The following is a 19,875-nucleotide window of genomic DNA, read 5'->3' as shown; positions in this document are numbered from 1 at the left end:
AGACAGACAGACACAAAACTTTCTGGAGCTCCTTCCAAGCAACTTGCTCAACCATGGGAGGTTAGAAACCAACTTACAATTACCCATCTCTGAGAGTTCTAATGCAGGCTTCTTAAGCAGAGACCTAAGAATGTATTTATTAGACCTTATTTAAAGGAGGCATCCATGATGTCAACTAGACCATCACTAATAACCTCCCTGATATAAGCCATGTGAGGCAAGGATCAAGATGACACCACTCAAAGCAGTGTCTCTACATCCTCACTCAGGAGTCACAGACAGAAACTGATCCAATCTAACCATTCAAGAGAAGTTATTGGACATTCCCATATTTGACTCCGCAGCAATGAGGGTATCCAAGTCAGCCTGGATTTGAGAGATTTTATCCACACAAAAATCATTAAAGGCATTACAGCAGGCCACTAAAGAGTCCAAATCTGAACTGAAAGAAAGGGAGCCTGAGTCAGTTCCCTCATAACCCTGAACAATTCTGCAGGCATGAGGTCGCAGGCACAATGCGTGCAGAGAAAAATCACTTCTTTGCTGCACATTATGCCACAGCATAAATCTTCAAATGGGCTGTATGTTGTGTCTTGTCAAATTCTAGTTGAGTCCTCCTCCACTTGCATTCTAGTCATCTACCTAGCTACTTCAGCTCCCAGATCTCTTACATACATAATTTAAAAAATATATGATAAATAAATATATGAGGGAGCTAATTTTGAAGCAGGTTGGAGAGGATTGTGCCCTAATGAATTCCCTCTTCCAGGCCTCTACAAGAGCATCAACGGGACCACCGGCAGAACCAAATCTAAAGCTTTCTGAGCCTCTTGAAAACCTATTACATTCAATAACCTTCTTGGGCAGACCAGCCTAATAGGTCCTACACTCCTGCAGACGTGAGTTGTGGCTGTAATTCCAGTTTTAACCAGTTGGTCATCCGAATGTGCCAATGGAGAAATCAGAGGAGTCCCCAGTCATGGAACACTTCCTTGATGAGAGCAAAAGACCACATTGAGCATATGATTAGCAACATGCATCACCCTCAAGACCAATTGGGATAGGCCCATAACTGTTGTGATCGCTATGAACTCCTGAACTGCACCCAACAAGAAGGTCTCAAAGTAGACACTGAAGTCACCCAGCACCAAAAGCATGGGTAACTCCAACACCAACTCCGTGACCTGCTCCATCAAGTCAGACGGGGACTCCATGGGGGTGCTCAGTACACTAACAAAATTCCCAGGCTATCCCTGGTCCCCAGACCAAAGTTGGAAACACTCAACATGAGCCAACTCTCTCACAGGAATCCTGGCAAGGGAAATGTTATTCCTGAAGATCACAACCACACCACCTCCCCACCCACATCCCCTCCCCCGATCACAACCAAGTACCCTGCCAAGCGTGGCTTTGCCAAAACTGGACCATCAGACCACCCACCCACCCCAGCCATTACTTAAGCTATTACATAAACTATTGAACGGTGTGCATTCATTTTCTTTAGGCTGCTTGGGCGGTTTCTTCCCCCACCCCCCTTGGGATATGCTCTTCGACAGCAATGTTCTATATTTTGTAAAATGGTTCCTTCTAATATTTCTGTCTCCGCTCAATTCCTTTCAATCAGACAATGTTGCTACTTGCCGATTCAACAAGCAGCATGATGAAGCTGGCAATTTGCAGATCTCTCAGACGGTGGCAAAGTTCTTCAAAATGTTTCTGCTTAAAGTTCACTCTGCAAAAACCAGCCTCAGGCCTTCCCAAGCTCTTGCTCAGCGTTCTTGGTTTATTGAGTGATTTACTGATTTTTCATATATTGCCCCAAACTCATATCTCTGGGTGATTTACAACAAATATAACAAAATCAACGTTGGGGGGGAAATTAACACAATTTAAATGGTGATAGCAGAAAAAAAGGAATGCAGAGAGAAATAAAAATCATAAATATAATCAAACAAGCTGTGATGAGAGAGCGGAGATTTTGTGTGTATTTACTAAGACTTCTTTAAAGGTTTTATTTTCTAATCTTCCCAACAGGATCTTGTTTCGCTGCCACTACTGTATATACGCTCTCTTAATAACCAGGAACTCCCTTTATAGGGGTTCAGGTTTGGTAATGCAGTGATGTAGCTGTGGAGGTACAGATGGAGACACTCTCCTTTATCATTTCACAAAACAAAGAAAGATTTGTCAATTGACAGTTTCTGAGGTTTTCTTGTTTCTCTTCTTAATAAGCAAGGTAGTTCTCTTGCTTGGTTACAGATCACTTTCTATGACAGTATAGTTTACTTTCAGTTACTTCCGGTATAAAACTTCTAGGAGTCTGCTTTTATGCCTGTGGAAGAAAGAAGCTTCGCGCTCTGTTTGGGGTACCTTTCAGTCTTCTGATGATGGAGCAGGAACTGCTTACCAGAGACTGTTTACCAAGACCTTAACTCGTATTCTCTTTGGGGCACATATCAGGTCAAGGCAAGTCTTTGGGGGTCTTTCTTTTTCATTTGTTTCCACACACTCACTTTCTTCCCAGTTCATATTTGAGGCTATGCTCACAGCCAGGTGGGCAGGTGGGGGGGGAGGCAGGGTGAAACCTACCTTCCCCCCACCCCAGACGATCCCCACCCCAGACAACCACCCCAGACATCCTCTCTAGCATGCCACAGCTCATCAACATGAACCACACTGCTCTGGGCAGCGCGGATGTCTGGAGGCTGGGGATCACTCCAGGAATCCCACAATGCACTGTGCGATGAGCACAGTGCATTGGGGGATTCCCCTGGGAGTAAGGCACTCTAGGCATCCAACTCTGTGTATACACACAACCCCATACCTGGGGTAAAGGGTGTGCTTGCTCCCTTTAACCCAGGTAAAAGCCCAGGTACAAAACCTGGGCTTGCAGGGGAGGCAGTGCTGATAGCGGGCCTGATCCCAGCGCCGCACAGAAGCAGCCCTACCCAGGGAGTGCTTCCCTAACTGGCCTTTCTGTATCTTCACAGTACACACTCCTCCTGCCAACCATTGCCCTCAAGATTCCAACTGCTCGAACAGCTTTTCTCTACAAGGGAGTTCCCCAGACAGAGTTGCAGGGCTTGTCTCTGCCAGGCACACTTCGTATCCAGATATCTCTATACGGTTTATTCTCCAATCTCATTTCATCACACAAGCGCATTCTTGGGTGGGCGGGGGAGGGGGTCACACACAGACACACACCATGGTTGTTTACAATTTTTTTCATAATAATTTTTGTTGTCTTATCCACATAATTGTCTGCAAGGATTACGACAACCAGTAACCAAACATTTTCGCACCGGTGGACACAAACTATCTGGCTTTTAAACTGCAAGAGAAATGAAGTTGAAAAGCAAGAGAGAGCTTTTGGATCCACGGGACTCGAGCCCCAGCAGGCCTCAGCCTCAAAACTAGCACAGGGCATGTCCACGGCATTTTCTTTAGGCTATTGGTTGGTGGGCTTTTTGTTTCGCTTATTCTACGGTCCAGTTTTGTCTGTGCTCTTTTTCAGGAGCCTCTTTCCTACAATCATGTTCTATATTTTGCAAACCAGTTGGGCTTTATGCTTCTGTCTCCATCCACCTCTCTTCCGGTTGGACTTTGTTGCCACTTGCCAATTCAACAACTAGGATGATAAAGTTCTCTTTGCAGATCTTTCCGAGGGTGACAAAGCTCGTGATGGCATCCCTACTCAAAGCTCAGCCTACAAAAACCAGTCTTGGGCCATTCCGAAATCCTGCTCCGGATGTGTCCATTTGCCTAATAAAGCAGAACGACTCTTCCGAAGCACAAGGGGTGGAGTTAGTGTGAGTCACCAAAGCATGTTGGTCAAGCCCAGGAGAAGATGCAGCAGCAAGAAGGTCACGCCACTGGCTCTTGAGAGGTGGGTCCCATTGTTCTCTGCCATGGTGCGTTGAATCCAGTCCATGTAGGAGGTGACCCGGGTATAGACTCCCGGTTGGTTGGGCTCTCCACAGCCTAACCCAAAGCTCACCACTCCAGCCAGAAACCAAGTGTTGTTCTGGTTGCAGGCCAGGGGTCCCCCGGAGTCACCCTGGAAAGAGGGAAGGGGGAACACTTCCCATCACTGGGTTGCATCCAACAAGCATGGGATGTGCAACAGCTGCAGCTTCGCTTACTGTATAGTTTGCTTGCAATCTACTATGAAGCCAGAGGGGGCACTATAGTTTCCTCTGTATTGGTTGGGCTAGCTAGGAGTTTCTATTCTCCTTCCTATTCCTGTTTGTTCCTTTCCCTTTGGGTATGAGTCCACAAGTAGTTCAGTTCTGGCCCCTGACTGCCTTTGCCTCCCAAGTAAAGTTATCCTGAAAACCTTTCACTGGTATTTGCTCTGTAATCCCCTTAGGATCTCCTCCTGTGTGTACTGTCAGCACGTGGGTTAGAGAGGGGTTTTGCCTATACTTTGGGCTGCCATCTTGGAACATAGGAACATAGGAAGCAGCCATATACTGAGTCAGACCATTCGTCTGTCTAGCTCAGTATTGTCTGCACAGACTGGCAACAGCTTCTCCAAGGTTGCAGGCAGGAATCTCTCTCAGCCCTTAGGATCTCCTCCTGTGTGTACTGTCAGCACATGGGTTAGAGAGGGGTTTTGCCTATACTTTGGGCTGCCATCTTGGAACATAGGAACATAGGAAGCGGCCATATACTGAGTCAGACCATTGGTCTGTCTAGCTCAGTATTGTCTGCACAGACTGGCAACAGCTTCTCCAAGGTTGCAGGCAGGAATCTCTCTCAGCCTATCTTGGAGATGCTGCCAGGGAGGGAACTTGGAACCTTCTGCTCTTCTCAGAGTGGCTCGAACATCTTATGGAGCTCACACATCAAGTCTCCCATTCATATGCCACACACAGGCCGCTGCCAGCCTGGCTCTTTTCCTGTACAGTGCTCACACTTCTAGTCTCCCATTCGAATGCAACCAGGGCAGACCCTGCTTAGCTAGGGGGACAAGTCATGCTTGCAACCACAAGACCAGCTCCCCTCTCTTAAGGAGGTTCTGGAAGTTCTTAGGCAGCCTCCAGCCAAACACTGACCGGAGCTGCTCAGCTTCAGCAAAGTGGCTACATCACATGTTGGTGGAGACAAACCTGTTCATGGAGTGCTCTAGAGTCCTTACAACACTTGGGTGAGGATACAGCTCCTCGGAAGAGCATCTACTTTGCATGCAAAAGGTCCCATGTTCAAAGCCTGGCATCCCATGAAACTGATTGCCAGGAAATTTAGGCCCGACAAAAGGAAGTACTTTTTCACACAGTGTATACCGTAATTAATCTATGGAATTCACTGGCATGAGGTGTGGTCAAAGACTCCAGCGTGGATAGGTTTTTAAGGGGCTTAGACAAATTCATGGAGGACAGATCTCTCAATTGCTGGTCTTGATGGCTATAGACCACCTGCAAGCTCAGAGGCAAGACGCCTCTGAATCCCAGTTGCAGGGGAGCAAGAGCAGGAGAGAGGGGATGCCTTCACCACTTGCCTGGGCTTCCCAGAGGCAACTGGTGGGCCACTGTGTGGAGCAGGATGCTGGACTGGATAGGCCTTGGGCCTGATCATAGGAACATAGGAAGCTGCCCTCTACTGAGTCAGACAATTGGTCCATCTAGCTCAGTACTGTCAACACAGATTGGCAGCGGCTTCTCCAAGGTTGCAGGCAGGAGTCTTTCTCAGCCCTATCTTGGAGATGCTGCCAAGAAGGGAACTTGGAACCTTCTGCATGCAAGCAGGCAGGTGCTCTTCCCAGAGCGGCCCCATCCAGGCCTGCTCAACTTTGGGGGGGCCCAGATGTTTTTGGACTACAACTCCCATAGTCCCTAGCCAGAGTGGATTGTGGGAGTTGTAGGCCAACATCTGCAGGAGGGCCAAAGTTGAGCAGCCCTGAAAGGGATATGTAAAGGGACAGTAGGAGGCACATGCACACCCCGCTCAGCTTACCCACAGGATATAGTCCGAAATAACTCCCCAGCTGGAGCCTCTGCCATCCATCCTGCTGTTACCAACACTTTCTCCCCTGCTTTTTTTCCCTCCCTTGTTCTCACTCTGAGGATTTCCAGGCGGCTAGTTATTCTTACAGCACCAATTTCTACAATCAAGGGACATCATGCTGTTTCCTAGTGCCATCTGCTGGCCATTTGCTGACAATGCGTGAAAAAAAGGAACTGAAACTTGTACTTTTTCAATAATAGTTTAAAACGGTATTGTATTGAAAAGAAAAGTTTTCAGCTCTTTTTTCACACTTGGTCAGCAAATTACCAGCAGGTGGCGCTAAATTACAGCACCGTGCTTCCTGATGTCTGGATCCCACAGAGAATCTCTCATAGAAATTTGTACTCATGTTAGAATAAATTACTGTCTGGAAATCCGCTTTGCTTCCAGTCACTGGCCAGTACCAACATTCCTGAATTAGCCTTGGAGAGATAAGGGGCCTGCAGGAACTGAGAAAGGTGAGACTTTGGACACAGGAGCAAAAGAGTATACCTGGTGCTGAGTGAAGTCGGGTCTGCTGCCACCACCAGGCATGAATTGTTTCCATTACTAAGCAGGGGATGCCCAGGTTTGCATTTAAATGGGAGACTATGTGTGTGAGCACTGTAAGATATTCCCCTTAGGGGATGGGACCACTCTGGGAAGAACATTTGCACGCTTGCATGCAGAAGGCTCCAAGTTCCCTCCCTGGCAGCATCTCCAAGATAGGGCTGAGAGGGACTCCTGCCTGCAACCTTGAAGAAGCCGCTGCCAGTCTGTGTAGACAATACTGAGCTAGATAGACCAATGGTCTGACTCAATATAAGGTAGAGGTGTGCATAAAATGGATTTTGTGTTGTGTTTTGAGCTTGAAATGAAATGCAGAAGACCGAAACATTTTGTCGAAACAGCAGCCAACCCCGGCTGTTTCAACAGATCAAACTCAAAAAGCATACAGTGTTTTGGTCACTGGGGACAATGGGGAAACTCAAAACACCCTATTGTTGGGGGGGAAACACGAAACACCCGACCCCATGGGTAGCTCCTAGGATTACCAAAGTGGGTTGGGTAGTAAGGCATGAGCCTTCCTCATGCACCCAACCCACAAAAGAATTTTTAACCTTTCCCCACAAAACCCCATCAGATCCTATGTTCCAAATGGGTGGGAACTCAGGACACAGCAGTGGAGAAGCACAATGGGCACAGCATACTCTACCCACCCCTGCAACACACACATTACTTTAAGCCTTGTACAAGGCCAGTCTTTATTTCCCCCCACTCGTGCTCAACACCATAAGCAATGCTATCTATCTATCTATCTATCTTCCTGAAAGGCTACAATCCCACTATCCCAATCTATCCCAATCTATCTAAATATATAAATCTAAATCTAAATCCCAATCTATCCATCCCAATCTATCTAAACCTATACATCTAAATCCCAATCTATCTGTCTATCTATCTATCCCAATCTATCCCTATCCCAATCTATCTATTTTCCTGAAAGGCTGCAATCCCACTATCCCAATCTATCCCAGTCTATCTATCCCAATCTATCTAAATATATAAATCTAAGTCTAAATCCCCATCTATCCATCCCAATCTACCTAAATCTATACATCTAAATCTAAATCTAAATCCCAATCTATCTATCTATCCCTATCTATCCCAGTCTATCCCAATCCCAATCCATCTATCTTCCTGAAAGGCTGCAATCCCACACCTTCTAAGTCCTGTTGTGCAGAATGGGCATTCTTTCTGAGTAGACCTCTGCTAACTGAGCAAAGAAGCGCCTTTTAAAGTGGCATATTTCGTAACCAGGAAGCCATTGTTCCAACCTCAGCACAGTATCCCTCCAGTGGTAATTGGTGGTGTCTCCCTTGTGTGTATTTTTAGCTTGTGAGCCCTTGGGGGACAGGGAACCATCTTGTTTATCTGCTTTGGGAACCTTTGTAGAAATGTGGTATATAAATATCCACCGTAAACATTTAGGACACCTCACACCTTCTCCCTGCTCCTCACGACTTTAAGCCCAGCACAAGGGCAACCAGGAATTAATTCCTTCCGACTGAAATTCAGCCTCGCAAGTACTGAAAAAATATTAACAAGAAAAAGAACCACTAACCCAGCAAAATATGGAGCAGGCTGCAATCCTAAGCACTCTTTCTAGGGGGTGGATCCCGTTGCACTCAATAAGACTATTGTCTAAGTAAATATCCTTTGGGTCTCACTGTAAGGCAGCAACCTTAGGGCAGCAGACCACCAACCTTCGCCTCTGCTGAGAGGACAAGAATTGCAAGTGTTGGTGAGGATACAGCACTACATTCAGGGCCATGTGGAAGCATCTTTATACTTGCCCTTCTGCCTGGTATTGGAAGATCAGTGCTTGGTGGCAGTGCTACAGAGTCTCTTAGATATGTTGGAGATTTGTTTATTTATCATATTTCTATGCCACCCAAAACTTGCATCACTGAGTGGAGATGCAGCTCCTGATAGCACTGACCCTTTATTGACCACCCGGTGTAGAGACCACCCAACATTATTGACCACCCGGGGTAGAGACAGGGAGTAAGGCAATCCCCTCTCTGACCATGCTTTCTCTGTCCAGACTCCCTTTTATTAGACAGATACTCTCAGGTTTCATTCTCTCACCTGAGAGACAGGTTTCCTCCTCCTCTTCCCCAGAGTTGGAGAACTGGTCTTGTGGTCGCAAGCATGACTTGTCCCCTTAGCTAAGCAGGGTCCGCCCTGGTTGCATATGAATGAGAGACTTGATGTGTGAGCACTGCAAGATATTCCCCTCAGGGGATGGAGCTGCTCTCAGGGGAAGAGCAGAAGGTTCCAAGGTTCCCTCCCTGGCAGCATCTCCACGATAGAGCTGAGAGGGATTCCTGCCTGCAACCTTGGAGAAGCTGCTGCCAGTCTGTGCAGACAATACTGAGCTAGATGGACCTATGGTCTGACTCAGTATATGGCAGCTTCCTATGTTTCTATATTCCTATGTTTCCCTTCCTGATATAGCAAGCAGCTAGGCATGTAGGCCTGTCCTATCTCTCTGGTGAATTTCCCAAAAAAACTACTTTACTTTGAACATTTAACTCCATGTCTCCAGATAACCTGAATTAGCAGTGCTAGTCTTACTTCTGCACTTCCACTGTGGGTGGGTGGGTGGAGTAGATAAGCAAATCTCCCCCTCCAAAGCTCTCTAACAAGATAAGGGAAGGTCTGTGATCATACCTGATGCAAACATCTTACAGAAACCAGAAATCCAGTTTCTCGGCATCTGTATGTTCCACGGGATTCATCACTGCTACGGGTTCAGCCCGAAAGAACACCAATCAGCAGCATTCCTGTAATCCTAATTTCAGACAGCTCTCCTCCCCACCCCATTATCCCTTACCATAGATGCCATAAGAACATAAGAACAACTCTGCTGGATCAGGCCCAAGGCCCATCTAGACCCACAGCCTCTTTCACACCGTGGCCCACCAGATGCCTCTGGGGAGCCCACAGGCTAGAAGTGAGGGCATGCCCTCTCTCCTGCTGTTGCTGATATTAAGAGGCATCTTGCCTCAGAGGCTGCAGGTGGCCCACAGCCACCAGACAAGTCGCCATAAACCTGTCCACCATGAATTTGTCTAAGCCCCTTTTAAAGCTGTCCAAGGGGGTGGCAAATAATTCCATAGATTAATTATGTGCTGTGTGAACAAGTACTTCCTTTTGTTGGTCCTAAATTGCTCAGCCTCCAGTTTCATAGGATGACCCCTGGTTCTAGTGTTGTGAGAGAGGGAGAAAAATTTCTCTGTCCACCCTCTCCACTCCATGTATAATTTTATACACCTCTTCCATGTCTCCCCTTAGTTGCCTCTTTTCAAAACAAAAGAGCCCCAGGTGTTGTAGTCTTGCCTCATAAGGAAGGTGCCCCAGACCCCTGATCATCTTGGTGGCCTTCTTCGGCACCTTCCCCAGTTCCGAAGCCCAAAACAGTGAGCGGCCCATGCAGCCTGCCCATCCTTCCCTTTGGCCATGGTGGCCCTCCTCCAACTCACAGCTCTTACCTGGCAAGAGTCCTTTTGTCCTTCTTGGTACCCAGCACAGATCATGTCATCGTAGATCAACCTGTAGTCCTCTGGTATACTCCCAAAGGCACGTAGCTTGTCGAGGAAGGCGCTGAGGAGGGCGCTGAGGACAGAGGTGCTGTTGGTGGTATCGCTGGTGTTGTTGTGAAGCATTTGGTCACACTCATCGCCATCAAGGATTGGCACCTCTACTTCCCGCAGTGTCCGAGCAATGAGGGGGGCTGGCACAGGAGAAGGGAAGCCCCCAAATCAGACATAGGCTCAACATCACTTAATATGGATGAGTAACTCCTGACTGGCCTTCAGCAGCCTCAGAGTTAGCAGTTTTGCCGGAGTTCATCATAATGAGGTAACCCCACCTTCCCACTTAACAGTTTCCTGGTTGTGGGAGAAACTGTGGGGCCTGAGCTAATTAGCCATGGAAGGGGTAAGGGGGGAGAACATGGAGCCCACAATAGTGAGCAGCACTTGCAGCCTACCAGTCCCTCCCTTTGTCCATGGTGGCTGGGGATGATGGGAGTTGTAGTCCAACAACGTATACGGACGCAAATCTGAGAACGCCTGCCTAGCCTACCCTCTGCCAGAGAGATGAGAAATGCTAGTTGTATCCCCACCTTCTTATTTATGGTTTATTGAACAAAACTACCTATTTTACATACAGATACAACTCACAAGAAACCCTGCCCTCTAATTCTGTGCCCCACCACTCTCTCCATGCTTTCACCCCAACCTGAACCCCCAACTCAACCACCTCCCATACAGAAACAAGGCATCAAGCTTGCCCCTACCTTTTGGGAAGGCGTGGCCCCAACCGGTGATCCAACACTTCATCCCCACAGGAAAGGGTTCCGGGCCTGAAGCACTTGGCAGGCAGATGGGTGAGATGCTTCTGGAAAAGCTGACTGGTTTCTTCAACCGCATCAGGGCAATATCACCACTGAGCCCAGCCCCGGCGTAATAAGGGTGCAAAATGATTTGGCTGACAGCAGATGACACCATGGTGGGCGCAGGTCGGGGGAGGTCATGCTCTCCCAGATGTACTCGATACTGAGGGAGGGACAGTTGTCTGAGGGAGCCAAAGAAAGATCAGTCTGGACAACTCAGGGAAGGTCTGGGTTCTAGTCCCTGCCCAGCCCTCGAGAAACCCTTAAGGTCTTCAAATGTGTTGATCCCATGACCCACCTCCCTAAAATAACATATAAAGTTATGTGACTCCCAGCATGACTAAAGCTACTGATTTCATAGGGTTAGGTAGAGATCAAGACATTGTTAAAAATTTCCCATCAGGAGACTGAAAACAATGGCCAGAGGTCCCTAGTAGAAGGTTCACTGCCCCTCTGTCCCAGCGTAACCCAACAACATGAGTGCAAGACACGATTCCATTTTAAAAGTGGACAACTGGCGTTGTGTCATATCATTCACGCAAGAGCTTTTCCCCCGAGATGGAACTTCCTTCTCGCCCATCGACCAAACCAGAGCTGCGGCTGTTCCTACCCTTGGCCAACCTCTCTATGCCTCTCTAGGCACAGGGATGGTCAGGGTAATGGGAGGCAGAGAGGGGAGTGGGAGCCGACAACCACTCAGCTCCTCTGCCACACACACTTCCAAGTGCAGGCACTGCTGTGGCACCCCTTTGTCTGGCAAGCTGGAAGCCTCCCATCACCCCGGACCACCCAGTGCCTCAGAGATATCATATAAGGCCCCCATCCCCTTGTTGGAAGTGAAGGACTCTGTGCTGCCTTGTGCTTCAATGACAGGGGGACAGACTAGTGAGTCAGAGGGCTAAAGGGGTCAAGACATTGGTCATCCCTTCTCTCTACTGCTCTGACACTATCCCTTTGATATGTAGATTGCTAATCTCAGGGACTTCCTGCCTGCCTGCCTGCCTCTCTCTCACTTCCTTCCTTCCTTCCTTCCTTCCTTCCTTCCTTCTATCACACACGCTCGTCAATCTCTCTCTGCATCATGTGTACAGAGATGCATGCAACATCTCTCTGCTTCCAGCTAGCTAGATAAATTAGAGATTCTATCTCTCCACTTTCCTGTCTAGAATGGAGTTCAGCAATAAAGACTCCTTATATTGATTTGAAACTATGAACTGGCCCAAGTTTCTTTTGCTCTCAGCATACACGCATGCCTGGGCAGACTCCGCTGTATTTTGCCTCTGTGCACTCTGCTGTAATAGAAGGGTATCTCTTACCAGAGAGAATTCCTAACACCCCTGACAGGGAGCCTCCAGGCCCCCTTTTAAACCACTTGTGACCCTCCACAGAGGGTTCGGACCCATACTTTGAGGGCCCCTCTTTTAGAAAAACTCTGGGCAGCACCCAGATGAATGCTGTCCTCACTTTAGAACACTGCCCGGAAACAAGAGCCCTATACAGACCTTATGAGCACCAGTGGCACTCACACTCACAACTGCAAAAACAAGGAGGAGGCCTCACCCGCTGCTGTCACTCACCCCTCCAGCCAGACCATTCATGCTTACAGCCATGTTTGAAGGGGGAGACACCGTTTGATCCAGACTGCAACTCATGGAAGCGCCAACTATTGTGAGTATGGTGCCTCCCCCTTCAGACAAATGGAACTGTAGGCATGAACAGGCTGGCTAGAGGGAATGAGTGACAGTGCAGGGCAGGACTTCCTCCTCACTTTTGCAGCTGTAAGTGCGAGCACCACTGGCACTCATAACATCTGTGAGGAGAGCTGGTCTTATGGTAGCAAGCATGACTTGTCCCCTTAGCTAAGCAGGCTCCACCCTGGTTGCATATGAATGGGGGACCAGATGTGTGAGCACTGGAAGATATTCCCCTCAGGGGGTGGAGCCACCGCTCTGGGAAAGCAGAGGGTTCAACGCTCCCTCCCTGGCAGCATCTCCAAGACAGGGCTGAGAGAGATTCCTGCCTACAACCTTGGAGAAGCCACTGCCAGTCTGTGAAGACAATGCTGAGCTAGATAGACCAATGGTCTGCTTCAGTATATGGCAGCTTCCTATGTTCCTATGTTGCATAAGGCAGCATAAACACCTTTTAAAATAAAAGAAAGAAAAGTGAATTATTTTGTCTTACCCATTGTGCAAAGCACATACTTGGCTGCAGTTAATGGTATAAACAGAGATCTTTATAATAGTCTCAGAAATTACTCCTTAAAAGGAAACTAACATTTCAGGTTGCTAAATCTAAATAATAATTTACACAGTATGCCCTTTTCATATTAACCATATAGAATGACCAATCCTGCCTTCCGACACGGTCCCTCTGCCTCCCCCTAGTGGAAAAAGGGAGCGAGCTCTGTGCCCCTCTGCAAGCTTTTTTCTACTCACCCTTCAAAACAATGAGCAGCTGTCACCACCCACTCCGGTGAGATGAGGCTTCCACCACACACATGCAATTGGTTTTGTCGAATGCTGGCCTGCCACGGCCATTTCCCTTCATTACTCACTTGCCCCCCAATGATCCGAGGGGAATATAATCTGGGCTGGCCACAGGCTGTGGAAGAACCAGGAGAACCTAAAGACACAGGAGAGGAATTGGGGGAGAGGTGAAGCTGGTGGACATCAACACATCTGTGGGCCCTTTGTAATGTGGTCATATCAAAGCCACTGCCACAGGACCTTGCACCTGAGTACTTCTGTCTTCAGGGGGGATGGCTCCACCAGGACCCTCCCTGTTGTAGAATCTACCTCCCACTCAAAAAGAAGCGGCAACATTTTGCGATGTCTGTAGCCCTAAGCAGATATTATCTTGACATGCATACGGGTGTCTGTACACAGGTACAAAGGTGGTCCTTCCATGAGGCAAGGCGAGGCAGTCATTTCAGGTAGCAGATTATTGAGGAGCCAGCGAGGCGGCAATTTGACCTCCTGCTTTAAAAAGTGGGGAGAAGAATGGGAGGAGGGTCACACACAAGCCCACAAAGCTCCTGAGTCACCACTGCACATGGGCGTGTTGTTTGTGCGAATGGCCGGCATTCGTTGTAAGAGTGAACCATCTGGGTGCAGGCCTCCTCAAATGCAGGGTACAGATAGGAAGGATGCTACTGTGTGTGCATTGAACATAGTCCTCAATTAACTGTACGTGCATACAGATCTGTACAGGCATACATAAGAACATAAGAACAGCCCTGCCGGATCAGGCCCAAGGCCCATCTAGTCCAGCATCCTGTTTCGCACAGTGGCCCACCAGATGCCGCTGGAAGCCACAGACAGGAGTTGAGGGCGTGCCCTGTCTCCTGCCATTACTCCCCTGCAACTGGTACTCAGAGGCACCCTACCCTTGAGGCCGGAGGTGGCCCACAGCCCTCCGACTAGTACCCATTGATAGACCTCTCCTCCATGAAGTCATCCAAACCCCTCTTAAAGCCATCCAGGTTGTTGGCTGTCACCACATCCTGTGGCAGAGAGTTCCACAAGTGGATCACGCGTTGTGTGAAAAAGTACTTCCGTTTGTTGGTCCTAGACCTCCTGGCAATCAATTTCATAGAGTGACCCCTGGTTCTAGTGTTGTGTGAGAGGGAAAAGAATCTCTCTCTCTCCACTTTCTCCACACCATGCATGACCTTATAGACCTCTATCATGTCTCCCCGCAGTCGTCTTTTTTCTAAACTAAAAAGCCCCAGGTGTTGTAGTCTTGCCTCATAGGAAAGGTGTTCTAGGCCCCTGATCATCTTGGTTGTCCTCTTCTGTACCTTCTCCAGTACCTTCTCCACTGTACAGGCACTGTACATGCATTGATCCTAGTGTGTGAATGGTGTGGTGTTTTGGGTTAATCCATTCCTTGATCCAGGCCACTTTTTGAATGGTGCTTTAGTTACTTTTAGTCCAGTCCTGAGGAAAGGCGGACTAAACAACCATCAGCAAGAGCATTGAAAGCAGTCTGCACTTGCCTCTCTGTAAATAATACATATTTCATTAAACCATCAGTATTCCTGCTTCTACAACTGTGCCTTATTCTTGCATGCCACAACCCTTTCCTCTGGATTCTATAAATGGGACTACTGAGCGAGACAAAGTAGATGAAGTAGGAGAAGGGAAACTAACTAGCAGAGAGTTCTTGATCCACCAGCAAGTGAGTGATTGAGTGGTTGGACAGGTTGCCTAATACCTATCAAGCAAATAGACAGGCAGACTGCATTTTTCACACTCTGCTTCAACCTGGTGTAAGAATAATTTAAGAGATCTACAACCTGAATTTCCGGTTCAGATTAGAACAAGAGGTCGGTTTTCATTTGTTTGCTAAATTGGATTATATGCCATAATTCAGATTCATAATGATAGCAACTGTGATGATTAGACCGATACTGGAAGAATGGGAGGAGCAAGAGAGACATGGATGGATGGATTGGGAAAGAATAAATAAAGGCACCAACAGGGGGGACTGGATGTGAAGACAGTGCCAGGACATCATTTCGATCAGCTGTCGTGAGCCCAGCCCTCACCAGTGACTCAGAATCTGACCATGAAGAGGCAGGGCCAACACCAGTCTGGATCCCATGCCCCCAACACTGAGCAGGGAGTCAGTGCCAGTGCCTGGACCCCCTGAAATGAGACCCTCAGAACTCAAGGCCTCAGAGGAGCCAGTTCTTTCCCTTCCACCATCCCCCTACCCAACATCTGCACATCAATGTGTGGGCAACAGATGAGCCAGGAACAACAGAGGAGGGGTGGGGTGGTAGAGTGCCAGCCTCTGGCCAGTGGGCTACCCCTTTAAGACTGCTGCTTCCTAGGCAGGGGGGTGGAGCCAGCAGGGATGGCCTGACCTGAGAGGTACTTAAGAGCCTCTGGTTGTTGTTGGATCCTCATGTCCTAGGGCTCTGTCCATGGTGCTACCTGCCTCACACTGCACTGCTGGGTGGGGCTGGACTGGACATCGCCTGGTACAGACTTGTAAGAGGGGCCATTTCCTCAGCCCTCGCCCCATGAGAAAGCCACTGTGACGAAAGCTAAGCAAATCTGGGTCTGGCCAGCATTTGGATGGGTGACTCCTCAAGAACCCAAGTATGCCCCATGGACTCCCATGATGGAAGCCAGGCAGGATATAAATAATCAACTTCTCACCTCTCTTGAGTGGGGCTCTTTTCCGCACCTGCAATCATAAATGGTATGGAGTCTGAAAGGCACAACAGGAGATGAAGACTGGGCTGCATGGTTTTGCACTGATGCCAACTCACAGGCATGGCAAACGTAGGGCATTTCCAGACAGCAATAAACTGCAGGATGCTCAAAGCTTTCGTGCAAGTTCTGGGCACTATCTTATTCCCTCTACACTGGCTGCTGCAAGCTTCTGGGCGGGATCTGTTTCTGAGGTCTGGTTACCAGTCTCCCTGGCATTGCATTTCAGAAATGGGAATAGTGGGATAATCCCACTTCCATAGAATATACACAGAGAGAGAAAACTGTTTTGATCCAGCTGAGTGTTGGCCACAAGGCTAAATGCACCAGACAAGACCCCAGGGGTCCTCTCCTCTTGAGCCCCATATGAAAACATAAGAACAGTCTTGCTGGATCAGGCTCAAGGCCTATCTAGTCCAGCTTCCTGTTTCCACAGGTGCTTCTGGAAAGCCCACAAGCAAGAGGTGAGGGCACGCCCTCTCTCCTGCTGTTGCTCCCCTGCAACAGGTATTTAAAGGCATCTTGCCTCTGAGGCTGGAGGTGGCCTATAGCCACCGGACTAGTAGCCATTGATACACCTGTCCACCACAAATTTGTCCAAGCCCCTTTTAAAGCCATTGTTACAGAGTGCGTTTTCCTACACACATAGGGACCTTTAGACTACCAGTTACTCCTGCGTCAGAATGGACTGTGGGAAGAAGCACGCAGAGATCAGATTCACCAAGAAAACAAACTTCAAAACAAATCATTACATTCCAGGCAATGATCCAGGCATAAAATAAAGAAAATGCCATGCAATTAACTTAAAGAGTTAACAGGCATTTAAGGGATTAGGAACTAGAGAATCTAAACAGAATTCCTATTGTGACTAAAAAGTGATCACGAAGTTTAACCGAGATGACACTGAGAAATACACAGTCAAATCATGTAATGGTTGCAAAGGCAAGGGTGGGGCAGAAATAAAAATAGAACCTAGTCTGCCTTCAAATGCTTGGTGCAAACTTGGTCAGGATGGCAGCCTGCCTTGTAGCTTATATACCCAGAGGTTTGCATGCAGAATAGTAGAGCCCAGTTACATAAACACTTACATGAAATCTGTGTGTGGGAAGAGAATCTCATTCTTTATAATAGGAATAAAATCCTCTTCCCACACACAGATTTCATGCACACAAAGGGGTGTGTGTGGATAAAATGAGAGAAAGGGAGTCAAGTTAAGACAAAGAAAAGCTTGAAGACAAAACCTAGCTTGAGTTCTAAAAGACATACTTATCCTAAATCCATTGAGCTGAGTTTCCCTTGTCAGTGGGGTGAAGCAGGATAATAACGTCCCCAGAAGAGAACATCAGAGGAACAACACAGAGAACAACACATCAGAGGAACACAGAGGTCTGTGTTGGTCCCTTTTTCTTCTTCCTCCCCTTTCTGCTCCAAAACTAACTCTGGTTATAGTAAAATCTTAACCTTGTAGTGTATGGGAGACAAAATGTGTGAAATGATTTTCTGAAGGTGCGAACTACTCCTGGATTGGCCATCAAGAGGCCAGAGTTCAGATCAAAGACCTGGACTTGCTTGAATAGGGGATGTCTGAGAACATCCTGGGAGGATAATGAGATATTTGAAAGGAGAAATCCTTCAGAGTGGAGCCTGTAGGTCTGCAAACCTGATAACGCTGTTTGACTTAACAGCCCTTTCTTCTTGTCTCCTGAGGGATTATGCATCTTTGGAATCATGCATATTGGAAACTCCAAACTCTCAATCCCTTTTGGTTCCTGGTGCAAAGGGAACAAAAAATTTGCCTGGCTCCCTGCATCCATGGCAGAGAATTCCATAGATTAATTGATGCACTGTGAGAAAAAGTACTTTGCTTTGTGAGTCATAAATTTTCTGACAATGGGTTTTTATGGGATGACCCCGGTTCTTGTGTTCTGTGAAAGGGAGACATTTCTCTCTCTCTAATCCGTACATAATTTTATAGATCCCTATCATGCCTCCCGTTAGGCATCTTTGTTTCTAAATTAAAAAGCCCCAGATGTTGTAGCCTTGCTCTAGGCCCCTGATCATCTTGGGTTGCCTGCTTCTGCACCTTTTTGAGTTCTAGAATGTCCTTTTTGAGGCACAGTGACCAAAACTGTACACAGCACTCCAAATGTGACTGCAACCCACAAGCCTCCCAAAGAATCCTCTTCCCCAGATCTTTCCTACAGTACCCACTAGATCTCCCCTCCCCAGAGAACCCAGGTGTCCTAGGCTTCGTTTGCCAAGGCAGATCAGAACTGGTGGTCCAGGTGAGACAGGGGGCAATTCCTTTTGCTTCCACCACTGGAGCAAGAAACTAAGTCCACCACCTTCCTCGCCCACACCAAATCCTTAGGGGGAATTCCTCCCACCCAGCCACCCAATATTCATGCTTGCACCTCCTGGCCACTCACCTTTCAGCCACAGGAGCAGCAGCACCATTTGGGAACACCAGAAACTCAGCATGATGCAGGCAGCCCCCCTGGACCAACCAGCTCCGATGGCACCCAGGAAAGGAGGAGGAGGAGAGAACTGGGCCTCTATCCTTCGGCAGGATCAGTGCACGGCAAGAGGAGCAGCTTTTTGGCTGAGTAGTCGCTGAGTAGCAGAAAGACTGCCACAAAAGGGTGAGGCTCTTTGCTTTTGTCCTCTACACTCCACCCTCAGTGACTGAGCAGGGGCAGCTCAGCTGCCTGTTCACAAAGAAGGCAACCTTCTCCAGCCACCTAATGGCACCGCGGGGAAATGACTTGAATAGCAAAACAGGTTGCCAGTTCAAATCCCCGTGATGTACACCTATCTCGGGCAGCAGCAATATAGGAAGATGCTGAAAGGCATCATCTCATACTGCATGGGAGACGGCAATGGTAAATCCCTCCTGTATTCTACCAAAGACAGCCACAGGGCTCTGTGATCGCCAGGAGTCGACACCGACTCAATGGCACCCTTTACCTTAAGGGAGGAGAGCTGGTCTTGTGGTCGCAAGCATGACTTGTCCCCTTAGCTAAGCAGGGTCTGCCCTGGCTGCAAAAGAATGGGAGACTTGATGAGGGAGCACTGCAAGATATTCCCCTCAGGCGATGGAGCCGTTCTGGGAAGAGCAGAAGGTTTCAAAGTTCCCTCCCTGGCTTCTCCAAGATAGGGCTGAGAGAGGATTCCTGCCTGCAACTTTGGAGAAGCCGCTGCCAGTCTGTGAAGACAATGCTGAGCTAGATAGACCAATGGTCTGACTCAGTATATGGCAGCTTCCTAGGTTCCTATGTTCTCTAGCCATTTGCATCTCAGCCTGTCTCTGCAGGTTACATCTAGTGTGTGTGTGTGTAAACTATTGTGTTTTATCTCTTTAAAAATCTTTTATCTTTCTTTATCTTTATCGGTTTTATCTTTCCAGAAATCAAACAGAGCAAAGAATGGATCTGCTGCAGTTTGGCATTCAGGAGAGAGAGAAGCTGCAACCCTGGATCTCCCATTCCAAGCACTAAAGGAACTACATGTTCAAAGTGATGTTTTTTGGCCTTGAAAGCCATCAGGGTCCCCACCAACCTTGGGCCCCAGATGTTGTCCTACAACTCCCATCATTCCCAGCCACAATGGCCTTGGCACCAAGAGGAGTAAATGAAAACAGCATCCTCACAGAGAACCATAGCTCAATGGAAGAGCATCTGCTTTGCATGCAGAAGGTCCCAG

The 19,875-nt window shown here is 48.0% G+C and overlaps 1 protein-coding gene across 1 annotated transcript; it reads right to left on the bottom strand.

Moving 5' to 3' along the window:
• Window positions 1-1,977: 1,977 nt before the first annotated feature.
• LOC128329788 (serine protease 30-like) lies at window positions 1,978-13,477 on the bottom strand. The gene is made up of 5 exons (XM_053261478.1): window positions 13,387-13,477; window positions 10,853-11,130; window positions 10,172-10,285; window positions 10,044-10,096; window positions 1,978-4,057 (listed from the first exon to the last, which is right to left on the bottom strand). Exons 2-5 carry the CDS (start codon window positions 11,061-11,063, stop codon window positions 3,815-3,817), a joined length of 621 nt encoding a protein of 206 aa, XP_053117453.1. The 5' UTR covers window positions 11,064-11,130; window positions 13,387-13,477; the 3' UTR covers window positions 1,978-3,814.
• Between the last annotated feature and the right edge of the window lie 6,398 nt (window positions 13,478-19,875).

This window comes from Hemicordylus capensis, chromosome 6, assembly GCF_027244095.1.
Source record: "Hemicordylus capensis ecotype Gifberg chromosome 6, rHemCap1.1.pri, whole genome shotgun sequence".
Lineage (NCBI taxonomy): Eukaryota > Metazoa > Chordata > Lepidosauria > Squamata > Cordylidae > Hemicordylus > Hemicordylus capensis.
Note: the sequence above shows the minus strand (reverse complement) of the source record. Positions and strands in the feature narration are given on the sequence as shown.

Excerpts from the sequence above, each read along its gene's own strand:
- LOC128329788 (XM_053261478.1), bottom strand. The coding sequence starts at position 11,063 with ATGGTGTCATCTGCTGTCAGCCAAATCATTTTGCACCCTTATTACGCC. Across the intron at positions 10,286-10,852 it reads GGGCCACGCCTTCCCAAAAG|CCCCCCTCATTGCTCGGACA; the intron begins GTAGGGGCAAGC and ends CTCCTGTGCCAG. Across the intron at positions 4,058-10,043 it reads GACAAAAGGACTCTTGCCAG|GGTGACTCCGGGGGACCCCT; the intron begins GTAAGAGCTGTG and ends CCCTCTTTCCAG.